This window comes from Glycine max, chromosome 11 (assembly GCF_000004515.6).
Source record: "Glycine max cultivar Williams 82 chromosome 11, Glycine_max_v4.0, whole genome shotgun sequence".
In the NCBI taxonomy this organism is placed as follows: Eukaryota; Viridiplantae; Streptophyta; class Magnoliopsida; order Fabales; family Fabaceae; genus Glycine; species Glycine max.
In genome coordinates this window covers 38,110,108-38,131,259 of record NC_038247.2, presented here as the reverse complement: position 1 = coordinate 38,131,259, position 21,152 = coordinate 38,110,108, and the positions used below count along the sequence as shown (strand labels likewise).

At 34.9% G+C, this 21,152-nt stretch overlaps 2 protein-coding genes across 2 annotated transcripts in view; one reads left to right on the top strand and one right to left on the bottom strand.

The window, feature by feature from the left end:
• Nucleotides 1-209: 209 nt before the first annotated feature.
• Nucleotides 210-10,066, bottom strand: LOC100816765 (protein CELLULOSE SYNTHASE INTERACTIVE 1; the record flags this gene model as incomplete). The annotated part of the gene is made up of 7 exons (XM_026124330.2): nt 210-630; nt 735-851; nt 1,566-2,020; nt 2,576-5,120; nt 5,338-8,407; nt 8,717-8,790; nt 9,944-10,066. Coding segments are annotated over 7 exons (6,525 nt in total), but the record flags the coding sequence as incomplete, so codon positions are not given.
• Nucleotides 10,067-17,245: 7,179 nt separating this feature from the next.
• Nucleotides 17,246-21,152, top strand: part of LOC100778115 (DNA polymerase epsilon catalytic subunit A-like) — a 31,031-nt gene continuing 27,124 nt past the window's right edge. Inside the window, 10 exon segments of the mRNA XM_014764248.3 lie at nt 17,246-17,714; nt 17,896-18,089; nt 18,392-18,457; nt 18,569-18,628; nt 18,817-18,912; nt 19,237-19,397; nt 19,762-19,850; nt 19,970-20,190; nt 20,637-20,723; nt 20,871-21,005. Of these exon segments, the coding sequence (XP_014619734.1) occupies nt 17,934-18,089; nt 18,392-18,457; nt 18,569-18,628; nt 18,817-18,912; nt 19,237-19,397; nt 19,762-19,850; nt 19,970-20,190; nt 20,637-20,723; nt 20,871-21,005 (1,071 nt within the window). The 5' untranslated portion in view covers nt 17,246-17,714; nt 17,896-17,933.

The following is a 21,152-nucleotide window of genomic DNA, read 5'->3' as shown; positions in this document are numbered from 1 at the left end:
CATCCTTTTATTCTAACTCTTTCCGTGTAAAAGTAGACACTTGAATTTTCATATCTCTTACTGGGAATTCAGTTCTAGACTATTAAGTAATTTTGTGAAAAGAAAGGATTATACACTGGAAAAAAATCTTAAGTATTCATAATAAGATCTACACGTTAATATTTATTTATCACTCTCACATAAAAAAATAAAAAAATCTTAGATATATATTTATATATAAACAACCCATCTTAAATTGACAACGTGCAAAATCATACAGGTATTCGAAGCAGATTACTTCGTGTGCCCCTAGCATTTAACCTAGGGAACGAAGGATCAAGTTACAAAAGAATATTATTTTAAAAGAATTTGTTTGGGACTATAGACCAAAAAACAAATAACTGTGGCTATGTACACTAGCAAGATAAATAATACAAAATTTAGACAAAAATTTCTTTTCAACCGTGTTCCAATTTCAAAGCCGTCACAGTAAAGACGGAAACAGGTATATCACTTGTTAGACCACTGAAATTCAATTTCTAAATTCCTCGAGGGTCCACTTTTACTTTCCGGCAACAGAGTGTACTCACCAGATACTGCTCCAAGCATTACTACCCGATCAATCTGGATCGTCACTTTCCCAAATGAACTCTGTCATCAGATACAAAAAAATAGAGGGGTTAAGCGGAAGCTTAAAACCAAGATAATTGAAGGTGAATATACTGCATTTACAAGTCCCATTTTCTTGCAATTACCTTTCCCATTTTGCTCTTGTTTTTGCAAGAAATGTGAAGCTTCTGACCTTTTGGAGGACTCTCAAACGACCATGTAAAGCTCTCATCCCACTCCGGATTAGGGCCAGTTGAGACCACCTGATCAGCACATTCTCATCATAATTAGCACATTCACTTTCCGAGGAGGAAATCACATCAAAATAGAATTTGTATCTATCAAGAAGAAAACATGATTTTCCTCAAATTGTATATTACAATGATAACCACATATTCAGACTGCAAATCCTTGTCCCTTGCGTTTAAAACAATAGAAATGAAACTGAAGTGGGCGTGGCTCTTGACCAGTGACAACCATATACTTCCATATCAATATTGTAAACTAATCACATTTAAGTCAAAGCTACTTCAAAAGGAAAGAAAAAATCAAGTTGGGTGAATCTTTTTTTTATCCTTAGGAATTGAACATGGTACCAGGAGGTTTACAACACTTACACATTCTACTCAACCAACTAAACTAAACACCCGTGGTAACAATTTGGGTGAATCTGGATTCTAAAGTCTGGCAACAGAACTACAGTGGAATATGTAAAAATAGTCAACTGGATTTTTTCTAGGAAGCAAATATAAAGGTCTATATCCTAATTGGGCATTTTCTAATATTGGCATAATTTCCTTAGGGACATGGCAGATGACATTATTTATTGGGAATTTATGCAAAAGATTGACATGGAGATACAGTCATACATTAGTCTCACATAAAACAAGCACGTTACCCATTTCAACTAATCCTAGTGCATTAGAGGACAAGATCACAACACAAGATAATAAATATGAAATCATTATTAAAAATACCTTGGTTTGCCTTGGAGGAGTGTTTCCTAGTGTAAGCTTGCAAAAAACACTTGGGTTTCCAACAGATTGCTTCATATTGTTACCACACTTGATGATCACCACCAACGTTCCTGGCAAACACTGCAATAAAAATTCTGCCTTCTCCTGAAAGCGAGGTGGGCCAGACTGGATTAAGTACTGCAGCAAAGGAATAGCATCTGCAGCTGCTATTGACTGAGCTCTTGAAACTTCTGCTGGACATGCTGACCAAGCTTGCCTAAGCAGGAAAAGTGCATCCAAGGCAGCTTCCTGAGTAGCCTCAGAGCCTGTCTTTAAGGACGTAACCAAATGGGGAATGCTAAGTGTTGCTGGTTCAGTTGCTCTCAGTCTTGGGAAGTTGCTAAATAGAGAATTTAAGGCTTTAAGATACTCATCGTTCACAGATCCAGTAGCCCATAAGTCCTTTTCAATAGCAGCTAAAAGAACCCAAAAAAAATGTTAGGCTATATTTACATACTCTAGACTCTAGAGAGAGGTTATCAAGGTGAAGCAACTTATTGTTAGACACAGAATCAACATTGCTCACCAATGAATTCAGATTAGAAATAGCACCTTTATCTACAGACAATACTTTTAAATTCAACCTATACTTTTTCAGATACATTAATGAATATTTACAGAAGACTAGGTGCCTATTTTAGCTAGAAGAGGTTATATAGCACAAATAAGAGTCAATCTGTTCAACTTATGAAGCAATTAAGTGTACAGGCCACAAGTTTTACTATTCATTTGTTCCTTCCCCTAATTTTTGGTTTCATGACCAATAATCAACCAAAAAAAATCAGCTCTGCTGTTTTTCCAAAAGATGTATTAAAAGTCACGTGTAACAAGAAAACCAGCATCAGAAATTACCATGTGAAAAGTAACAAATACACCATTCTATATGAGGAAAAGTGAAGATAAGATATACCGTAGTAGTTCAGAATAAAAATAACAAGTATTTAACACTGCACGATAGGAAAATAACTCACCAGTTATTGCTCTGACTGTTTCACTAGAAGCATACTCTTGAATGGTATGATTTGAAAATAGAAGTTTAATAAACATTGCAGCCTGAACAGATGTTTCAGGATCACTTGAACCTATCAGATCCAGTATAACCTGAACCCCACCCGCCTCTGCAACTGCTCTTTTATTTGATCGACTGTACATCACAAGGTTTTGCAGAGCACATATGGCTACAACTTTCATTTCTTCAGTTGGTTGGTCTTCAAGCACATTCACTAAAGCGCGACAAGCTGAAACTGCATCACTTGTCCGAGCAAGACCCTCATTCTGAAATAGATCACCAAGAGCCAAAGTTGCTAACAACCTTGCTTGTTGTGCTTGGGTTTGTGGGTCCAAGAGATAATGGGATAATGGTAAGATGGCTGACTTAGTAACTTTTGTTTCTCTGATCTTTACATTGTGGAGCAAAACTTCCAACAGTCTTGCAGCAGTTTCCTCGCACTGATGAGATCCCAGGAGCTCCAAGAGAGCCTCTATAGCACCACTTTCAGCCATTGCTTCAGCACTAGTTCCATCATCACTTTCCAACACAAGAAGAGCATTTAATGCACCAACAACAGTGCTTTCTAAGCCAGATCGAAGCAGCCTAACCAAAACAGCAACAGGAACTTCCAAGTAGTATTCAGAACTAAATTGTAGAATACTAGCCAAAACAGAGGCAGCAGACTCCCATAAAGCATGAGGAATGGAAGGATCAGATTGCAATATAACTTTTGAAATTTCAATAACACCACCTTCTTTTGCAATTTCATTTGGCCATATCAGTGCAATACTAACCAGGGCCTTTATAGCTCTTTGCTGCAATATATGTATACCAGAACCAAGAACTCGTATAAGAGGGCCAATTACCTGTTGCGTCACCGGATCTTTCTGAAGGTGTTCTTCTAAAAGTAGATGCGAGAGAAGCTCAGCAGCCAACTGTTGCACTGCTGATATTGGAGAATCAAGCAAAGGGATAAGAGGTTCAATAACTTGGTGAGAAGTCAATGAGTAATCAGCACGACACTGCGGATGTTCTAAGATATTAACTAAAACCTGCAATGCACTATGTTGTCCATCTGGCCCAAATTCTTCTCTTGTCAGCAACATAAACAGGGGTTCAACTACTTTAGCAGCCGATGGCCCTTTAGCTATGCTAGCATTGTTGGTCAATATACGCAACAATTCTGCAAAAGCTGCACACAGATAATCAGGTGCTTCATGAAGGATGTCAAGTATGCTTTCAATAACTCCAGCTTTCACCATTTCCATTTTACAAGCTGGCCTGTCTTTTCCTAACTTGACCAGAGCTCTGGAAATGGCCTCGTGAAGTACATAATTCCTACCATAAAGTAGGCCAACAAGAGGAATAACTGCACCATGTGCAGCAACTAATTCAGCCAGTTGCTCATCATCAACAAGCCTATCCAATGCACGGACAACTGAATGGTGAGCAGGACTAAACTCACTTACAAGGAGAGAGACCAGAGGTTCAACACAACGTGCAGCAGCCATTGTGGACCGAATCCTGGTATTTCCAAAAAGAACAGAACATAATTCAGCAGCATCCCCTTTGAGGTCCATTGAGCAATCTGATGAGAGAATCCTGCAAAGAACATCCACTGCATTCATCTCAACATCTGCAACAGCAAGTGCTTTTGAAGGGTTTTCACTCAGTAACCTAACCAATGCAGCAATTGCAGCATGCTGCTCTCTCTCTAAACCAGTATTAAGAATCTCCACCAAGGGTTGAACAGCTTGTCGAGCAGTCTCTGCATTTCTAATATGGTCAGCAGAGAATAAACTTTCCAAAGCTTTTGCAGCCCTATATCTTGCAGCTCTTCCTCCTAAACGCAGGACAGCTACAAGTTGAGTAACAGCTCCAACTGCTGACTCATGTCTTCGAATTTCTGCACTGCTAAACAGAATTCCTAACAGATCTGTAGCAGCTTCTTCCGTTGCATCTTGTGGACCTAGTGAAAGATACTTAGAAAGAGCCTCTAGGGCCCCTGCCTCAACCATTACAATCTTATTTGATGGACAATCTATAGAAAGCTGAGTCAAAAGCCCAAGTGCTAAAAATGGTGCTCCTGGGCGTTCTGGAATTGGTTTGAGCAGATCAACTAAAGCAGGTATTGCCTTCCGAGAAGTGGCACCAATTCTTATGTCATCAACTCTAAACAACCTCTCGAGAGCAACTTGGTCAGGATAATGCACCAAAGAAAATTCATCTGACAATTCCAGAAGATCCTGTATATCAGAATCAGCACAGCCAAGCAAGGAGATAAGTCCACCTGCTGCCCCAGAATTTGCCACAGACAGAAGTGTTCCCCTGCTACCATTACAGACTAGGCTAGCTATTGATTGTGCAGCAAAATATCTGTTCGCTGATTCCTCTGACTTCAATAAGTTGGCAAGGGCTGGTATAGATTTCATGGTTGCATGTGCTCGTATGATATCCCTATCTTGAAATAATATTGCCAACAACAAAGCACAAATCCACATGCTGCTATCTTCTTTATAGTCAATCTGCATATCATATCACCATTAAGAAACAAAGATTAACACAAAAATAATAGTTATATACAAATCTGCTATCTAATTATTATGTCAATGAGGAGGGGTGTATTTGTGAACAACTTTAAAAGATATGGATGGATCTATGCAAATAAGTAAATATTTACTATGGAAAGAATCAGATACCACTGTCTATTTCAAATTGGCTGAAAACATAGCACTAGAATACCTGACTATATTGTGAGAAACAATCTGCAATCCTGTCAGTGAGAACCTCAATTGCTCCTGCCTCCATTATTGCAATTTTACTTTTTTCATCATGGCAAGCAAGAACAGACAGTAACCATACAGCTAAGTTGGCACCAGAAATAATAGCGGTACCAGTGTTTGATTTACCATCATTGGCTTCTTTTGTATGCCTGCAAATGCTGATAACTTCCCTGCTGTCATCACCCTGATTATCCAAAGTAGCCTGTGAAGAAATAAGCATATCGACCAGAGACTGAACAAGATTAGCACACAAGTTTGATCTATTGAGATCCTCCACCAGCCTCTGATGATTTAGTTTAGCAGCACAAATAAGAACAGCAGCCCCTCCAATTTTGACCTTTACATTTTTAGAAGTGGAATTGATTATCCTCTTAGCTATAGAAGATATACATCCAGAGGCAGTAACAACACTGTCTCCCAGAACAAAAGGCTGATCCTTACATAATCGAGATAATATTTCAATAGCTTTATCCTGCAACACTGACGTTGAATCAGCAATAGACAAAACTATCGGGCTTATGCTTTTAGGAAATTCAGCTAAAACTGCCCAAGCAGGTTTACTGTGTGCACCGGTCACATCTGACCTGGACAGCATGGCAAGTGCTTCAAGAGCTTCTGATGTGGAACTATGTCCATCAATAGCAAAATCTAAGAAAGAAACTAATGCAAGAACAGTGCCAGCTCGATTCACACAATCAGTTACAGCATAATCAACTTGCCTCTTACAATGTAAGAGGCGAGCAATTGCTGCAGCAGCATGTGTTTTTCCAGAAATTGTGCCTTCACGTAATACTCTGGTAGCAGCCAAGATGACCTCTTCTGCAACAGCTTTCTCAGCAATTTCACTATCCAAAATAAGATTTGCCACAGCACATGTTGCCAGCTCTGCCACTTCTAAAACTGAAGAGTTAGCTAGTGCAACTAGGGAGAGTAATGCATCTCTAGCAATAGCAGCCACATCCTTGTTCTCTTTGATGGAAAGAAATATTGCAGCCAAGCAGCGCGAGGACTCCATTAAGATACTTTCAGATTCAACATTAAGCAACTTCATTGCTGACCAAAGAGTTTTAACAGCAATGCTGCTTTCACGCACATCTTTCCTCGTTTCGAAAATTCCCGCCAGAGCAGATGCAGACTTTGCCTGAGTTTCTTCCTTGGTTGAGCTCAAAAGTTTTATCATTGTAACAATTGCATCACTGGCAGCACTACCTTCACGTAGAAGATCAGTAAGAGCAACAACTGAAAGCATACTCCTCAAAGCATCTAAAACATAAACCTTAGATTCAGGTAAATCACTGGTCAATAATGCTGTAAGCTGACTGATAGTTGCTGTATCAGATTTATGAATTAAGTGATTCAAAGTCTTGGCTGCAATCTCCTTCCCATTTGGGCTTCCATTCTTCAACAGCCACAGCAATGCAGGAACGGCATCAGCACTTTCAACACAAGCACGTATATCCTCACTGTGATCGCATAGGTTCCTAAGGATTGTTGCTGAGTCTTCCTTTGCTTTTGCAGATCCTGACTCCAAAATTTGAACAAGAGGAGGTATACCACCAGCAGCAGTAATGGCCCATTTGCTTTCATCATTTTCATTAGATAAAAGGCAAAGGAGGGAAACAGCACATTCTTGCTGCTGTTCTGATGAAAGCCCCAGAAGAGATATCAACAGCTGAACTCCTTCACGGCCTTGAAGTGCAAGCCATAGACTGCATTCAGTATTGCACAATGTCAAGAGAGATTTTAGAAGCTCATCTTGCACTTCATTAGCAGCCATTGTTATTAAACCAACAAGCAAACGCTTTGCATCAGAATTTGTAAGTTTAATTGACAGTATAGGATTGCTATACAAACTAGCTAGGGCTTCAATGGTCCGTTCCTGCACAAGGAATGGTAAGCCGGGTTTAAATTGTTCAAGTAATGTCTGCTCTACTACCAAAGGATCTGATGCCCTGGTAGATTCTGCCTTGTCATCATATATCATAAGAGCTGAAGCTAAAGCCCCCAATGTGTCGGCAGCTTGAGTAGGAGAGGAGCATGATTCAAGGCTTTGACCAAGACTGGAGATGACATATGACAAACCACCAGAAATGTTTGCTAAAGCACACATAGCATTCTCCTGTAACGCTTGAGCATACTCACCCTGCATGAACTCTTTGGAAGGAGCTATGGTAGCATTAATCAAAGCAGGAATGCCATTGGAATTGGCTATCTCTTTCCTTGCATCTTTGCACTGGGCAGATAGAGCTTTAAGAGCACCGGCTGCCTCAGCCCTGACAGGGGCATCATTACCAGGGCCTAAAAGTTTGAGGAGTTGTTTTGTTGCCTCTGCTGTCAACAACTTTGAACAAACAGATGCATCCTCCATCATCATACAAGCCAGTAAAAAGCACACATTTGCTAAAGTGCTAGACTGCCCTGTTGTCAGTAACTTAATTAATATGTCCACTCCTCCAGCTTGTATTGTGGCATTCCAGAATCTCTCAGTGCTACTGGAGAGATTTTTCAATGCCCCAGTCAATAAATTATCAACTACATTTCCAGTCTTCAGGCCCTTTTGCAGCTGCTCCCATAGCACTGGAACAACTCCTTCAGTTGAAAAAATTTTTGATCCAACATGATCTTTGGCACCACCTTGAGAGACAGCAAAAATAGTCTTTGCCGCAGCTACTTGACCTTCAGCAGAACTGGACTTGAGTAGACCAAGCAAAGGAGGAATGCAACCTCCAAGCAAGACTTTCACCCTAAGCTCATTTTCTTTACAAAGTGAGCCCAAGACAGTTGCTGCCTGTATCTTCACATTCAATGACCCTGACCGGAGAAGGGAAACAAGTACTGGAACTGCCTGAGAATGAGAGCCAACAGCACTGAAAGCGTTTTCTCGCATATCAATAAGCTCCAATAACTGCTTCAAAGAATACTCTTTCTCTTGCATAGAAGATGAGCTCTGACGCAGCTGCTCAATGCATTGGGCAACACTTGCTAATGTCCCATCTGGATCCTCCATGCTGCTGCTGTTGCTACGTTCTCTGCAAAAAATTAGGAATGTAAGATACAAAAGTTTGCACATTAGATTTTATGCTCAAAATTCATTATCTTCTATGTATGAGACTCTCTAAGGGGGTGAGAGGGGAACATCTTTTTTCTGCCTTAAAACTTTTGACACAGATAACACAATAAGTGGGACTCACAAGTCTTAGCTTAGCTGCAAACAGAAGTGCTAATGTAACTGCATGGATTTTAGCAGAGCATTGTAAGTAATTGATTTGGTGGTTTTTTAAGCCATAAAATGTTATTTTTTGACTTAATTAAAAGGCATATCCTAAGCTGTAACCAACCTCAATCCCATCTTCAGAACAGAATGAGGAGGTAGAGCCTCTGAATCTTGAGCCTTCCCATCACCATTTCTTTCCTGCAATCAAAATAATCACAGTAAACACGTTTAAACGGAATGTCTGTATATCTGTAAATGATGGAAGTAACAAAAATTTAACATAAAGATAGAAACAATATATTAGATTCAGTACAATATGGATAAAGAACAAAGATCAACCTTGAAGTTCTATAAGAGGAGAAATGGAAAAGGAAGTTGAAAAGGAATATAGCTAAACGGCTAAACCATATATCACAACTTGATTTCATTTTGTATCAAGTAATTGAAGATTTTAAAAGTATTAAACGCACATGATTGCTGCTTCTGTTACAGTTGACTAATTATCATTAAGGATAGAATCTTATTGCACAAAACAGAGGCGAGATATAAAATGAAATAAAAACTATACAGCAATAAGTAATGCAGCAAAGCCTTTGTATATTACACTCCAGTGTAGAATAAACACCATAACTAACCCATTAAGAATTTAAGATAGATGGACATGAATACTATATTTTTAAGAGAATCTAATAATGCCACTTTTTTTTTTCATTTTCTAGCATTACCCTGCACCCAATCCTAGTGGCAAGGATGTGTAGAAGCATATACCAAATGATGTTAGAGTGCATGACTAAAATAATGCTTGCTAATCTAAAATAGAATATTTCTCATCAACTTCATGATATTTATAAAAGCATGAGCATCTCAATTCAAAGAATGGTTACAGATATGTTCCATTCCTATAGGAGATAAGAAACAGATAGCGAAATGAAATCACAGAGCCTCTTGCTGTACTTTCTAGAATTATTTTATATTTGGTACAAAAAACAAAAAAAAAAGCACAAATCCAGGGCTGTTGGGCTAGTTTTAGACAGCGGTTCACAACGCAATTGTGGCTACCAATATTGCAGTTTTAGGAGTCTCCACAACCACAAATGCCGTTGCATCTTCCTACCACTGTCTGTGATTTCTAAAATCACAGCATAACCACGACCGAAATTTAAAAAACATAGATGACCACCAAGCAATCTGAAGAAATGGTATATGTATATCCAATATGTACAGGTCAAGTTAAGGATTCATAAAACTAATTGTTTATACCAATACTGAAAACACTTTTCCTCTACCAGCAATGATGAAGTGATGGCATAAAATGAAAGAAAAAATAAAAGAAGAAATAATGAAAACGTACCATATCATTAGCAGCAAGGGTGCTGCCATTACTGGCAGCAAACCTCCAAGTGAGTGTAGTCGCCAGCTTCGCTTTGCGTTCGAAGACTCTCCCAAGCAGATCAACCAGGACACTGCTCCCTCTCCAGATCTACACTGGAGAGTCTGTCAGCACATCAAAGCCTCCCTGTCCACACCACACGGTAATTCAGATCAGAAAAAAAAAACAGCAATTGCACCAAAATCGCAAACGCAAATTCCACAAATTAAAAACTAAACACACGGTGACCTAACCAAAACACTGTTAAAAAAAATGGAATCGGTTAAGATTGAATAGCGCGAGAGACAGTTAGAGCGAATGGAGGTAGCAGATCAACAGCAGCTACTACCACCGAGGAATGGGAATGGAAAGCGTGCAGCGCGTGAGTCAACGAAAAAGTCAAAGCGGTTAAGACGAAATGCAGGAAAGGAATGAATGCTAGTGAAAATTGAAGAGGTGAGAGAGAACGAAAAAGACCTTCAGAGACTGAGAAGCGAATCGATTGGTTTTGCGGTGATGGAGGAGAATCACAGACATTTTCATTACATAATGAGCACCGACAACAGCTTCAGCCTGCAAGCTCATAGGCTCAGCCTTCACGTTCGCTTGAGCCACCGCTTTCGATAGAATAGAATCACGTGGAAATAAATAATCTACCTCTTTATACATTTATCATTTATTATTATTTTTTTATATATATTTTTTTTCCTTCTATGTCTACTTCAATCTATTTCCTTTCAGAGTAGACAATAATCAATACTTATCATCTTTTTCTTTTGTATGCATATCATTATTAGTTTTAGACATACAAAATTTATTGATAAGTATTATAAATATTATATTTATATTAATGAATAATAATTATTAACATAAATATTATAAGTTATTATAGGTATGTATATATATTTCATTGCAAACGGAGAGACAAAAATGTAAAGAAGAAGAAAAATAAACAACTCGTTTAAAAAAAGATTAAAACCCATCTGGTACTAATGATGGGACACAAGAGAAGGTTTTGTTGAGTTTTATGCTAATCAATTTTTATATTTTTTATTTAAAAATAATAAAAGAAAAATAACTTATTTACAATTTTAAAGATTTTAAATATCATGTGAAAATCACTATTAAGTATTAATACATGTTTCGTAAATTATAAATTTGTTGTAAATCACTCTCTTAAAATTTCATCAGTGGTTGAATTTCTTTAAAGATTTTTTGTCTTCTCTTAAATTATAAATTAGATGGTTGAGGTTATTAATTTTTGGAGTACTCGTAACTATCCTTTTGAATTGCGAAACAAACACAAGTACCGAGTGTCATTTTATATTCATGTGTTTCCATTTCACGTACAAATAAATAGTTGCTTATATTCATGCATGTCAAACTTCTTCAAACTAAGCAATTTATTTTAGAGAAAAAAAATCACTAATAGAAAATCACGATTAATTTTATATATACATGTTTCATAAATTATAAATTTGTTGAAAATCACTCTCTTATTTTCATCAGTGATTTAATTTTTTTTCTATCTTCTTAAAATTATAAATTAGAAGGTTAAGGTTATTAATTTTGGAATACACGTAACTAGTATCCTTTTAATTAAATTGCGAAACATAATTACCAATTGTCATTTTAATTTTAAAGTTTCGTAAAAATAAATAATTTAGATTCTGCATGTTAGTCTGAAATTGCACGTGTTTTAAAATGATGGTTCTTTGAAAATATCTATATTTCTAATATAGCTTGCATAACATTGCAAATGTTAACTTGTGGTTGTGAAGGAATTAATGTATACAATAAATAATGTTTGCCTAAGAATATTTTTTTTAAATACGTTAACCAACTACTTCAATTAAACTTTCAATGTTCCAACTAAAGGTCGTATACATAATACATTATATAACGATACGAACAACTCGATAATTTTATTGACCATATGTCTATGAAATAAAAATGATACCAGCACCAATTTCTTACAGAATACGACGTGGTATATATATATATATATATATATATATATATATATATATATTACAGAGTTAATTAGTGTTTGATTCAATAAAAAGAAACTGGAAATTTTTTAATAAAAATATTTCTAAATTAGATTCTACCCGGGATTGTAAAGTAAGCCAAATGGACAATATAATGCTACTTACATATTCTTAAACTTCAGAGTAGTTCTTAAGCCGTGAGAACAATTTTAATATATAAAAAAAAATGAGTGTAGATCGACAATATATTCATATTATAGATTGAGTTCTTTTTTTATTGTATTCCAAATTATACGAATAATTATAATTATATATATATATATATATATATATATATAGAAAAGTGAAGTCTTATGGATCAACTACGATCAGCCCCTGCTCTTCCCACTAATAACAAACATATATGCATTCGTTATTTGAAGTCAATTAATGAATTTTTGTGATTTTTTTTCTAAATTTGAGGATTTTAGATTTTTTTCCCAACTTTTTTCGGTTAAATTACTTTTTCCTTTTATTTAGTTAGATCAATTCAGTTCCTTTATTATTAAAAGGTTCAACTTCACCTTTTAATTTTTAAAATTGGTACAATGTTGTCCTTTTTATCCGATTTAATAAAACCGATAGCTTTGTAATTTGCCCCTTAGTTTTGAAAACTTCGTAATTTGCATGACAACAATAATACAGTAAATGAGTTGTTTATTACAATGTTGATTTACTATTACAATATTTATTCACTTATATTTACATTTTTTTACGAATAAACTGTTTACTTAAAAGTTTTTTTTTATCACCATTTACAAAGTAAAAATATTTCTTTTTATCGAAACAACTTTACTTTAATCTCATCTTTAATCAAAGAAAATTTTATAAAATTAAAATGATTTAAAATCATATTTACAAAATACTAATCTGATCCAAACTCACAATTGAATTTTTCATAATGAAAAAAAAAGATATTGTTTTGATCCAATAATTAAGAACCAAACTCCAATTATTCGACTTAAAAAAAACTTCAATTATTCGTTGCATATGCCCACATGGTTTTCATTTTAGCTTAGCTTGAGCTCTTGATTTTGGCCAAGCCATAGGCTACATCAAAATATAAAAAAAAAAAGTTAAAAGTCATCTCAATTATATCCGGGTTTTTTTGTGCTTAGTTGGCAAAAGTATATTTTCTCTCTCACTCTATTGCACAGTGAAGCGTTTGATGGCAATGGAATCCTTTAGATTTTTCAAAGATAGTAATAAAAGGCATATAAGAAATTAGTCTTATATTATAAGCTGTGAGAGGTGGGGCGCAGAAGTTAAAGACAAAGCTACCAAGCTACATTCATGTTCAAACCTTATTATTATTACTAGCATATATTATATGCACCAGCTGGCAAGTCATGAGGTTAAATTATTATGCAATAAAATCAAAGTGGGTCATGTTATTCGCACTTGCACCCTGTAAGCATTTGCTTTTAATTATCATGCAATGATAGGGACCCTGCACAATACCAGCTCGCTAAACCACCCATTACTTGTTTTATTATTGCAGTCTTAAATTAAACTAACAGCAATTGTATTGCATGTTAATGTTAATTTCCTTCCATTTGTCTAATCCCCTATACTGTCTTACCCCTTGTTCATTTGCATTGCACACATCCTTATTTTTTATCTCTTTTTTTTAAAGCAAATCCAGATGACCAAGTGGCTTTTGTTATTTCATTCCATCTCTACTCAAAATACTAATTCATGGAAGTTGGTATTCACCTCTTGACAATTAGGCGGGTCAAAAGTCGAGTTTTGCTATCCTAATCCTTTAGGTTTCATTAGGAAAAAAATCATTAATTGGGCAGTAAGATTCACAAAAAAATGAAATTTATAATTAATTTCAATTAGTAATAAAAAGTGTTTAAAAGAGTGTAATATAATATTTCCTTGTTTCAATTACCACATGTGCTCTGCTTAGGCCTAGTAAGCCCTCCAAGATATTATGCCTAATAAGGACTTTCTTTTCAAAAGAAAAAGAAAAAGTGATTCCATCCAATTTTTGCCCTCTGTTTGGTAACTCCCAAAACCACGTTGGATGCATCGAGAGCTTAATTCCGCCAAGACACGTTGATTGGTATAGCGACTGACAATTTGGAAAGAATTACTTCATGCACCTGATAAATTACTTCATGCACCTGATAAATTACTTCATGCACTCCCATAATTTTGAATATGTCCAAATCGACCTTCCCTTATTATAACTTCATTTATACGTTCTTTCTCATTTCTCCTTTGTTGACGCATTCTAGAGGCGCAGAAAGCGTGGTTTGTATATATGTTCGGCAAAGTGGGTATTTTTTTTTTCGGATTTGCATATATTTTCCGAATAGCTGAATTCGTAAGATACAAAAAAAAAAAAAAAAAAAACACTTATGGAAAAACATTTCCAAGATTATGTTAACATCATTCTGAAAATGCATTTCTGGAATGCATGTTTTTTGGAAAAGGTAATCATGAATTATGTTAGCATAATTTTGGAAAGGCTTTTTTGGATGTGATATTTTTCCGTATCCTACAAATTCAACAATCTGAAAAGTATTGGAGATTTTTTGAATTACGTATTATGGAGAATGTTTAAAATCAACAACCACATGGATCGGTCAATCCGCCAACAAAATGCTTAAAGTGCTTCGTGGTTGTTGCATTTGTCGGGTGCAAGAAGAAAAGAAAGAAGAAAGGGATTGGGGAAGGTATCGCACACCAAGGAAGAGGAAGGAGGTGGACCAAGTATAAGAGACACTCGAGTGATTTTTTTACCATTTAGTTTGTTTTAAAATTTCCATGGGATGCAGGAAGTATATTATGGGGTAAAAGAAACAATTGTCCAATTTGGATTCAGAACTAAAGTCATATATTATTATTTTGATTATTAATATATATTTTAAAATATTTAAATTAAAATCAGAACTAAAGATATTAATAATGACAACTTGAAAAAAGATAAAACAAAAAAAAGTTAAGTTAAATCATCTGGTTAATGTTAAACACATAAAATAACATATCATAGGGATGTTAGAAATGTGTTTAAATTTTAATGATAACATATTTAAAATTATTTTTTTATATTAAGTTATAGCTTCTTAAACAAATTGTTCAGTTGATATTAAAAGCATAAGGCGATAATATATTAGACACATGAGGAGCATATTTAAATTTTGAAGGTAATATACGTATTAGATGTATGGTAGGACAATGAAATTTACCCACGAGAGTATCTAAATAGAGACCGAGTGAAGTAATAAGAGCACGCACAAGTTTGTTTATAAGGATATTTTCAAAATATAATTTATATATTTGAATATCCATATCTATCATGAATTTTAATTTATTTTTCATTATATGTACTTATGGAATTGCATCTAACGTTTATCCTTAAAGGTTTTTGGTGATGTCAGATATATTCTTCTTAAGTCTATACTCCATAGGGGTAGGTAGGTCAGACCATGTTTTAAAAGGTCTGAACCTAGCCTGAATTTTTTAGGTATGAATCTGGCCTATAGCCTATCAAAAACTCGGTCTGGCCTTTTTAATATTCCCTTGATAGTTGTTTTTACCAAAAAAAAACATAACACACCTTCTATACTTAATTTTTAATCTAACGTTAATTTAGTTGGTAGTCATACAAATATATTAATAATATAAATTAAAATCACGAGATGATATAAAATAATCCAAAATAAAAAGAGAATCTCATACTTGAGGTAGCATCATCCAAGTCTATCAAACCAACATATTAACTATTACAAACAAAAAATAAAGCCTACATCTCTCTTTCAGTGGTACATAAAATATCTACCAATAAAATAGTAACGCCAACTATTAAAGCTTGAAGTGAAAAGGACACGATTTTTGTTTGCTCTGTAATTTTTGTTAGTTGTGTCCTCTATTTTACTTCAACATAGAGAAACGTAATAGGAAAAGGAAACATTAGAAGGAATAGAAAAATAAGCCAATAAAAATAATGAGTAATATAAAGAAAATGAACTAAATCTCTTAAAACTAGTAAAAAGAATGAAACACAGTCAGCACATGACTCACACTACTTAAATTGTAATTAAAGTCTTACTTGATTATAAGAATGTAAGTTATGGAGCAGTAGTGTGTAATCAAAGTCTGCTAGTCTAAAAAATATATTAATTATATTGTGTGTTGTGTTCAATGCAATGACACATATATATTGGTACAAAAAAAATAATATAAGTATATATACATATATATAGGCCGACCTATCAGGCTTATAAGGTTTTTTAATAAGTCTAAGGCTGGTCTATTTAATTTAATAAGTTTTTAAAAAAGCCTGATTAAATAGGTTCGTCCAGACCAGACTTTATATAGGCTGGTCTGACCTATTCTCACCCCTAATACTCCATAGTCAATTTTAATGAGCTTTGCTTTAGTTTGTTAAGGCTACGACAGAGTAGCCTTGTAAATTATATTTTCATTATTTTGATTCTAGAAATTGGGTTTGTCAATTTTTTTTGTCTTTCTTCAAAGATGGCACCGTTGGTGATGGAACCACTCATTTAAATATTTAACTTTGCTTGCCTTTCTAGGTTTTATATGTTAGTTAGGATCCTTGGTTTGAGTAGGCATGGATTTCAAAAGAGTTTACATTCAACTTTTGTAACTAATAACTACACAGTTTCACATTTTGTTACCCATGTTTCTTTTTTTTGTTCAAGGATAGATTAACTGCAAAAGTATTGAACTATGAGCTAAATGGCTTTAATTATGTTAGATATACGACAAAACTCTATACATATAGGGGTTCATCCTATTTTTGGTTGAGATAAATTGGAAGGAAAAAAAGAATAAAAAATAAATTAACAAAAATAAGGGATTGGATAAAATATACTATTTTTTGGGGTATTTGGATTAATAAGTTTAGAAGGAAAGTTAATTAGACAATTGGTGAACACGTTTGAAAATAAAATAGGATTCATATCCTTTCTCTCCATTGTTTGAGGACTTTGGTTGATAAATTATTAAGTTGGTTAAAGTTGTAATTGTTGAAATGCTCTCTTCATAATCTGTTTTTGTCACCTTTGTGTCATGTTGAATTTATAATAATTTCTTTAAAAGTTATATTGATTTTGTTAGCATCTAAATTTCTCATTCAACATATATGATTTAAATTTTTTTAATATATATAAGATAAAATCTGACCAATTATTAAGTTATCAATTGAGGTATTCTGGATTATCTTTGAGCCACGTTACAGGGGCATTAGCGGCATCACAACGAGACGATCTTAGTGTAGCAACAGCTATGGAAACGAGGCCCACTCGGTATTACTTCAGGGTTCCCTCACGAAACGGAACAAAAGGCGCACACAATCGCCAAAGAGAAAAAAGAACCCTCAACCAAATAACAACAACAAAAAAAAGTCCCAGAAAAGATTTTGTAGAAGCAATTCTTCACTCCTGAAAATATCATCCTATTCTTTTACATTTGTTTTGGATAAAACATTTTACTGATATTGAATTTTATTTTCTCTAGTTTTCGTTTCTTTTCGACCTTTTTTCTTCTTCTTCTGCTTCGGTGTTTTCAGGGAGATAGGGATAGGAGTAACAAAGGGAGAGTGCAATCGGTTTGGTTCTTCGCTTCGGAACTCGAATCTTTGATGCCTCTCTGTTTTTTCTTTTCTGCTGCCTCTTTTTCTGTTCTCAAATTAGTGTTTCCGTGAGCGTGCCTCTTTTCTCGATTCTCCGCAAACTATCATCATTGTGAGTACTTCTCCGTTCTCTTTCTCTCTCTTGATAATGCATATATGAAAGAATTTTCATATATAAATTATTTTGCATTTCAATATTAGAGGTTATTGTTTTGAAGCTCTGATATAGGTTATATCAGAGCTTCAAAAGGGTTTTCAACTTTTCCCAAATTCTCATAACTTCCATTTGAAAGCGCGCGCCACCGCCTAAACCTCCGATCTTGTTGTAACGATGAGCGGTGGCCGGAGACGTGACGGGAGAGACAGCAGAGCATTGAAGAAGCGGAAGCTGAACCGCACTCCCGAGGAAGAGCTCGAGGCAAAATTTGGATTCGATCTCTTCACAGAAGGCGAAAAGCGTCTCGGATGGTTACTGACTTATGCATCCGTAAGAACATTCCTATTTCATTTTTCTTTTGAGAGCTTTCAGCCTTTGATTTGAACGTGTTCGCTAGTTATGGTGTGAAAGTGAGTGTCACTCACTCTTCGCAATTACTATTGCAATTCGCAAGCATTGATTAAGTATGAATTGAACTGTTTTGCTTAGTTGTGTTTAGTGAATGATTGAATTGCAAAACTCTCGGTTGAGTTTTTTGGTTCCTATTTATAAATATGCAGTCAGAACAAGTTGGTTTGCAGTAATATATGTCCTTCTGATGAACTTAAACAAGTTTGTTCATACTTTTGCAGTCTTCTGTTGACGATGAAGACGGTTACAAAGTATACAGTTGCGTTGATCTCTACTTTGTTGCGCAGGTATTGTTTGCCAAAAGCTTTCTTTTGTTACAACTTTTTTTTTTGTTCCACCAAAATGGGTGACTTGGGAAAGGCAATAGTTTATTGATTGGAGCCTGCTTACTCTTGCAGGATGGCTCTTCATTCAAGACAAAATTCAGATTTCGGCCTTATTTCTATGTAGCTACAAAGGTAAGCGAGAACATTCACATGTCGTATGTGGTTGCGTGGCAGTGTATTAGGGTTTGAGCGCGTGTGTGTGACTGGAATTATCTATGCTCATTGTGTTCGTGGGTATATTCTCATTCACTTTTTATTTTGTAGAAACCATCATGATGATGACGATGTTAATTATGATTATGATTATATAAATTTAATAGGATAAAATGGAGATTGATGTTGAAGCATACCTGAAAAGACGTTATGAAGGTCAGATTGCAGATGTTGAAATTATAGAGAAAGAAGACCTGGATCTTGTAAGCAATTTATACATCTCTTGTCTGATACATGACAATCAGCTTTTAAAATACAAAATTCTGCACTAGTGATTTTTTTATTGGATTTTATTTGGTAATTTTTTCCAGAGTCTTAAGAAAGTCAAGTCAATACGATTCATCTTGATATAGTCTGCATTAGTTTCTTGCTATTGTTTGTGAATTTGACAAGGTCTTTTTGACAATAAATCTGAGATTGCCATGATATTTCTTTAAAATTATCATTTTGCTTTGATTAAAATAGGCTGTGCTTGCTTTCTTTCTCTTCATAAATGGACTCTGATTTGCTTTCATGATTCTTAACAGAAAAACCATTTATCTGGGTTAAGAAAATCTTATTTAAAGCTTTCATTTGATACTGTGCAACAATTGATGGATGTGAAGAGAGACCTGATGCCTACTGTTGAAAGAAATAAGGTCAAGTCTGATGCTGCAGAAGCCTTTTTGTCTATGTCAACAGAAAGAAGGTAGATCAATTTTCCTGGGACAGAAAATTATATAGATTGAAGTATCACATTGACATTTTACTTCCTTTAATGATCCAATGCCATTTTTTTTTTATCTCGGATAATTTTAGTTAAATAAACTTTTCTTTTTACCTGAGGGCGAGCTCTGGTGCAGCGGTAAAGTTGTGCCTTGGTGACTTGTTGGTCATGGGTTCGAATCCGGAAATAGCCTCTTTGCATATGCAAGGGTAAGGCTGGATACAATATCCCTCCCCCATACCTTTGCATAGCGAAGAGCCTCTGGGCAATGGGGTACGAAGTTTTTTTTTTTTTTTAAACTTTTCTTTTTACCTGATCTGATCCTAGCTTGCTTGTTGCTTAGCAGAGAACAAAGACCTCAGGATTTTCTAGATTGCATAACCGATCTTCGTGAATATGATGTTCCTTATCATGTTCGCTTTGCCATTGACAATGGTACCTTTTGATATTTATAATTTTCTTTTTAATATATAATATTTATTGAGTTATCCTATTTTATGATGCTGTGCTATTGTCTATATTTATCATGACACTTGCAATCACGTGTGACCTAGATATACGGTGTGGCCAGTGGTATGATGTTGGAGTGCCCACTAATAATGGGGTTACACTTGAGAAGAAGACAGATCTTCTGCAGCGTGCTGAAGTTCGTATTTGTGCATTTGACATTGAGACCACAAAACTTCCATTAAAATTTCCTGATGCTGACTATGATTTAATTATGATGATTTCATACATGGTAGATGGTCAAGGGTATTTAATCATAAATAGAGAGGTAAGTGTCATATATTAGTGTTCATGCTATCTCTCTATCAATCTGACTGTTATTTACTTATTTATACAAAGGAAACCAGCAAACACATCTCATCAAAAGCCTCTTATCATCAGTATTCTCATGATCAATATCTTCTGATTTGTCTTTCTTTTCATAAAAGATTCATTTCCTTAGCCTATTTTAGGGTGCACAAGGTTAATTAATTTGCATTGGAGTACTGAATATATTGTTGGGACTTGATTCTGAAATTTAGATATACAACTAGAGATTACAAAGTCCTTTTCAATTTCAAATTATGCAAAGTGGAATATAATACATTATTTAACTCATTCATCAAATGTGATTGTTGACTGATCCTGAAATTGTACCTTGAGCAAATGTAATGTAAGGCATTTGTCATTGTCATGGGCTGATGACTTTAAATATTTGTGTTGCTTTGTTTTTAGTGTGTCGGGGATGATATAGAGGATATAGAGTACACTCCAAAACCAGAGTTTGAAGGGTGTTTTAAGGTGACAAATGTTCAAAATGAGGTAATGATATATGTGAATCCATAAACACGGTATATTGTATATGTTATCTTATTTCCTTGTTGAAACTTGGTTCCACTAAGTTTTTTATTTTTTTTATTTTTAAATGATGATTCTAATTTGTTGAGGTTTGTTATTCTTTTTTCCCAGATTGAGCTTCTTAGATTATGGTTTTCTCATATGCAAGATGTGAAACCTGGTATCTATGTGACATATAACGGCGATTTCTTTGATTGGCCATTCCTGGAACGAAGGGCAACCCATCATGGGTTCAAAATGAGTGATGTATGTTGTCAACTTTTTGGTTTTTGGCAATTGACTTCTATTAAATGGTAAACAAATAAATGTACTAGCTAGCATGTTGGCTCAATTCTTCATTTCTTTATGGTGATATATATACTTTTATTTTTATTTTTATAAAAGGCTTATGAA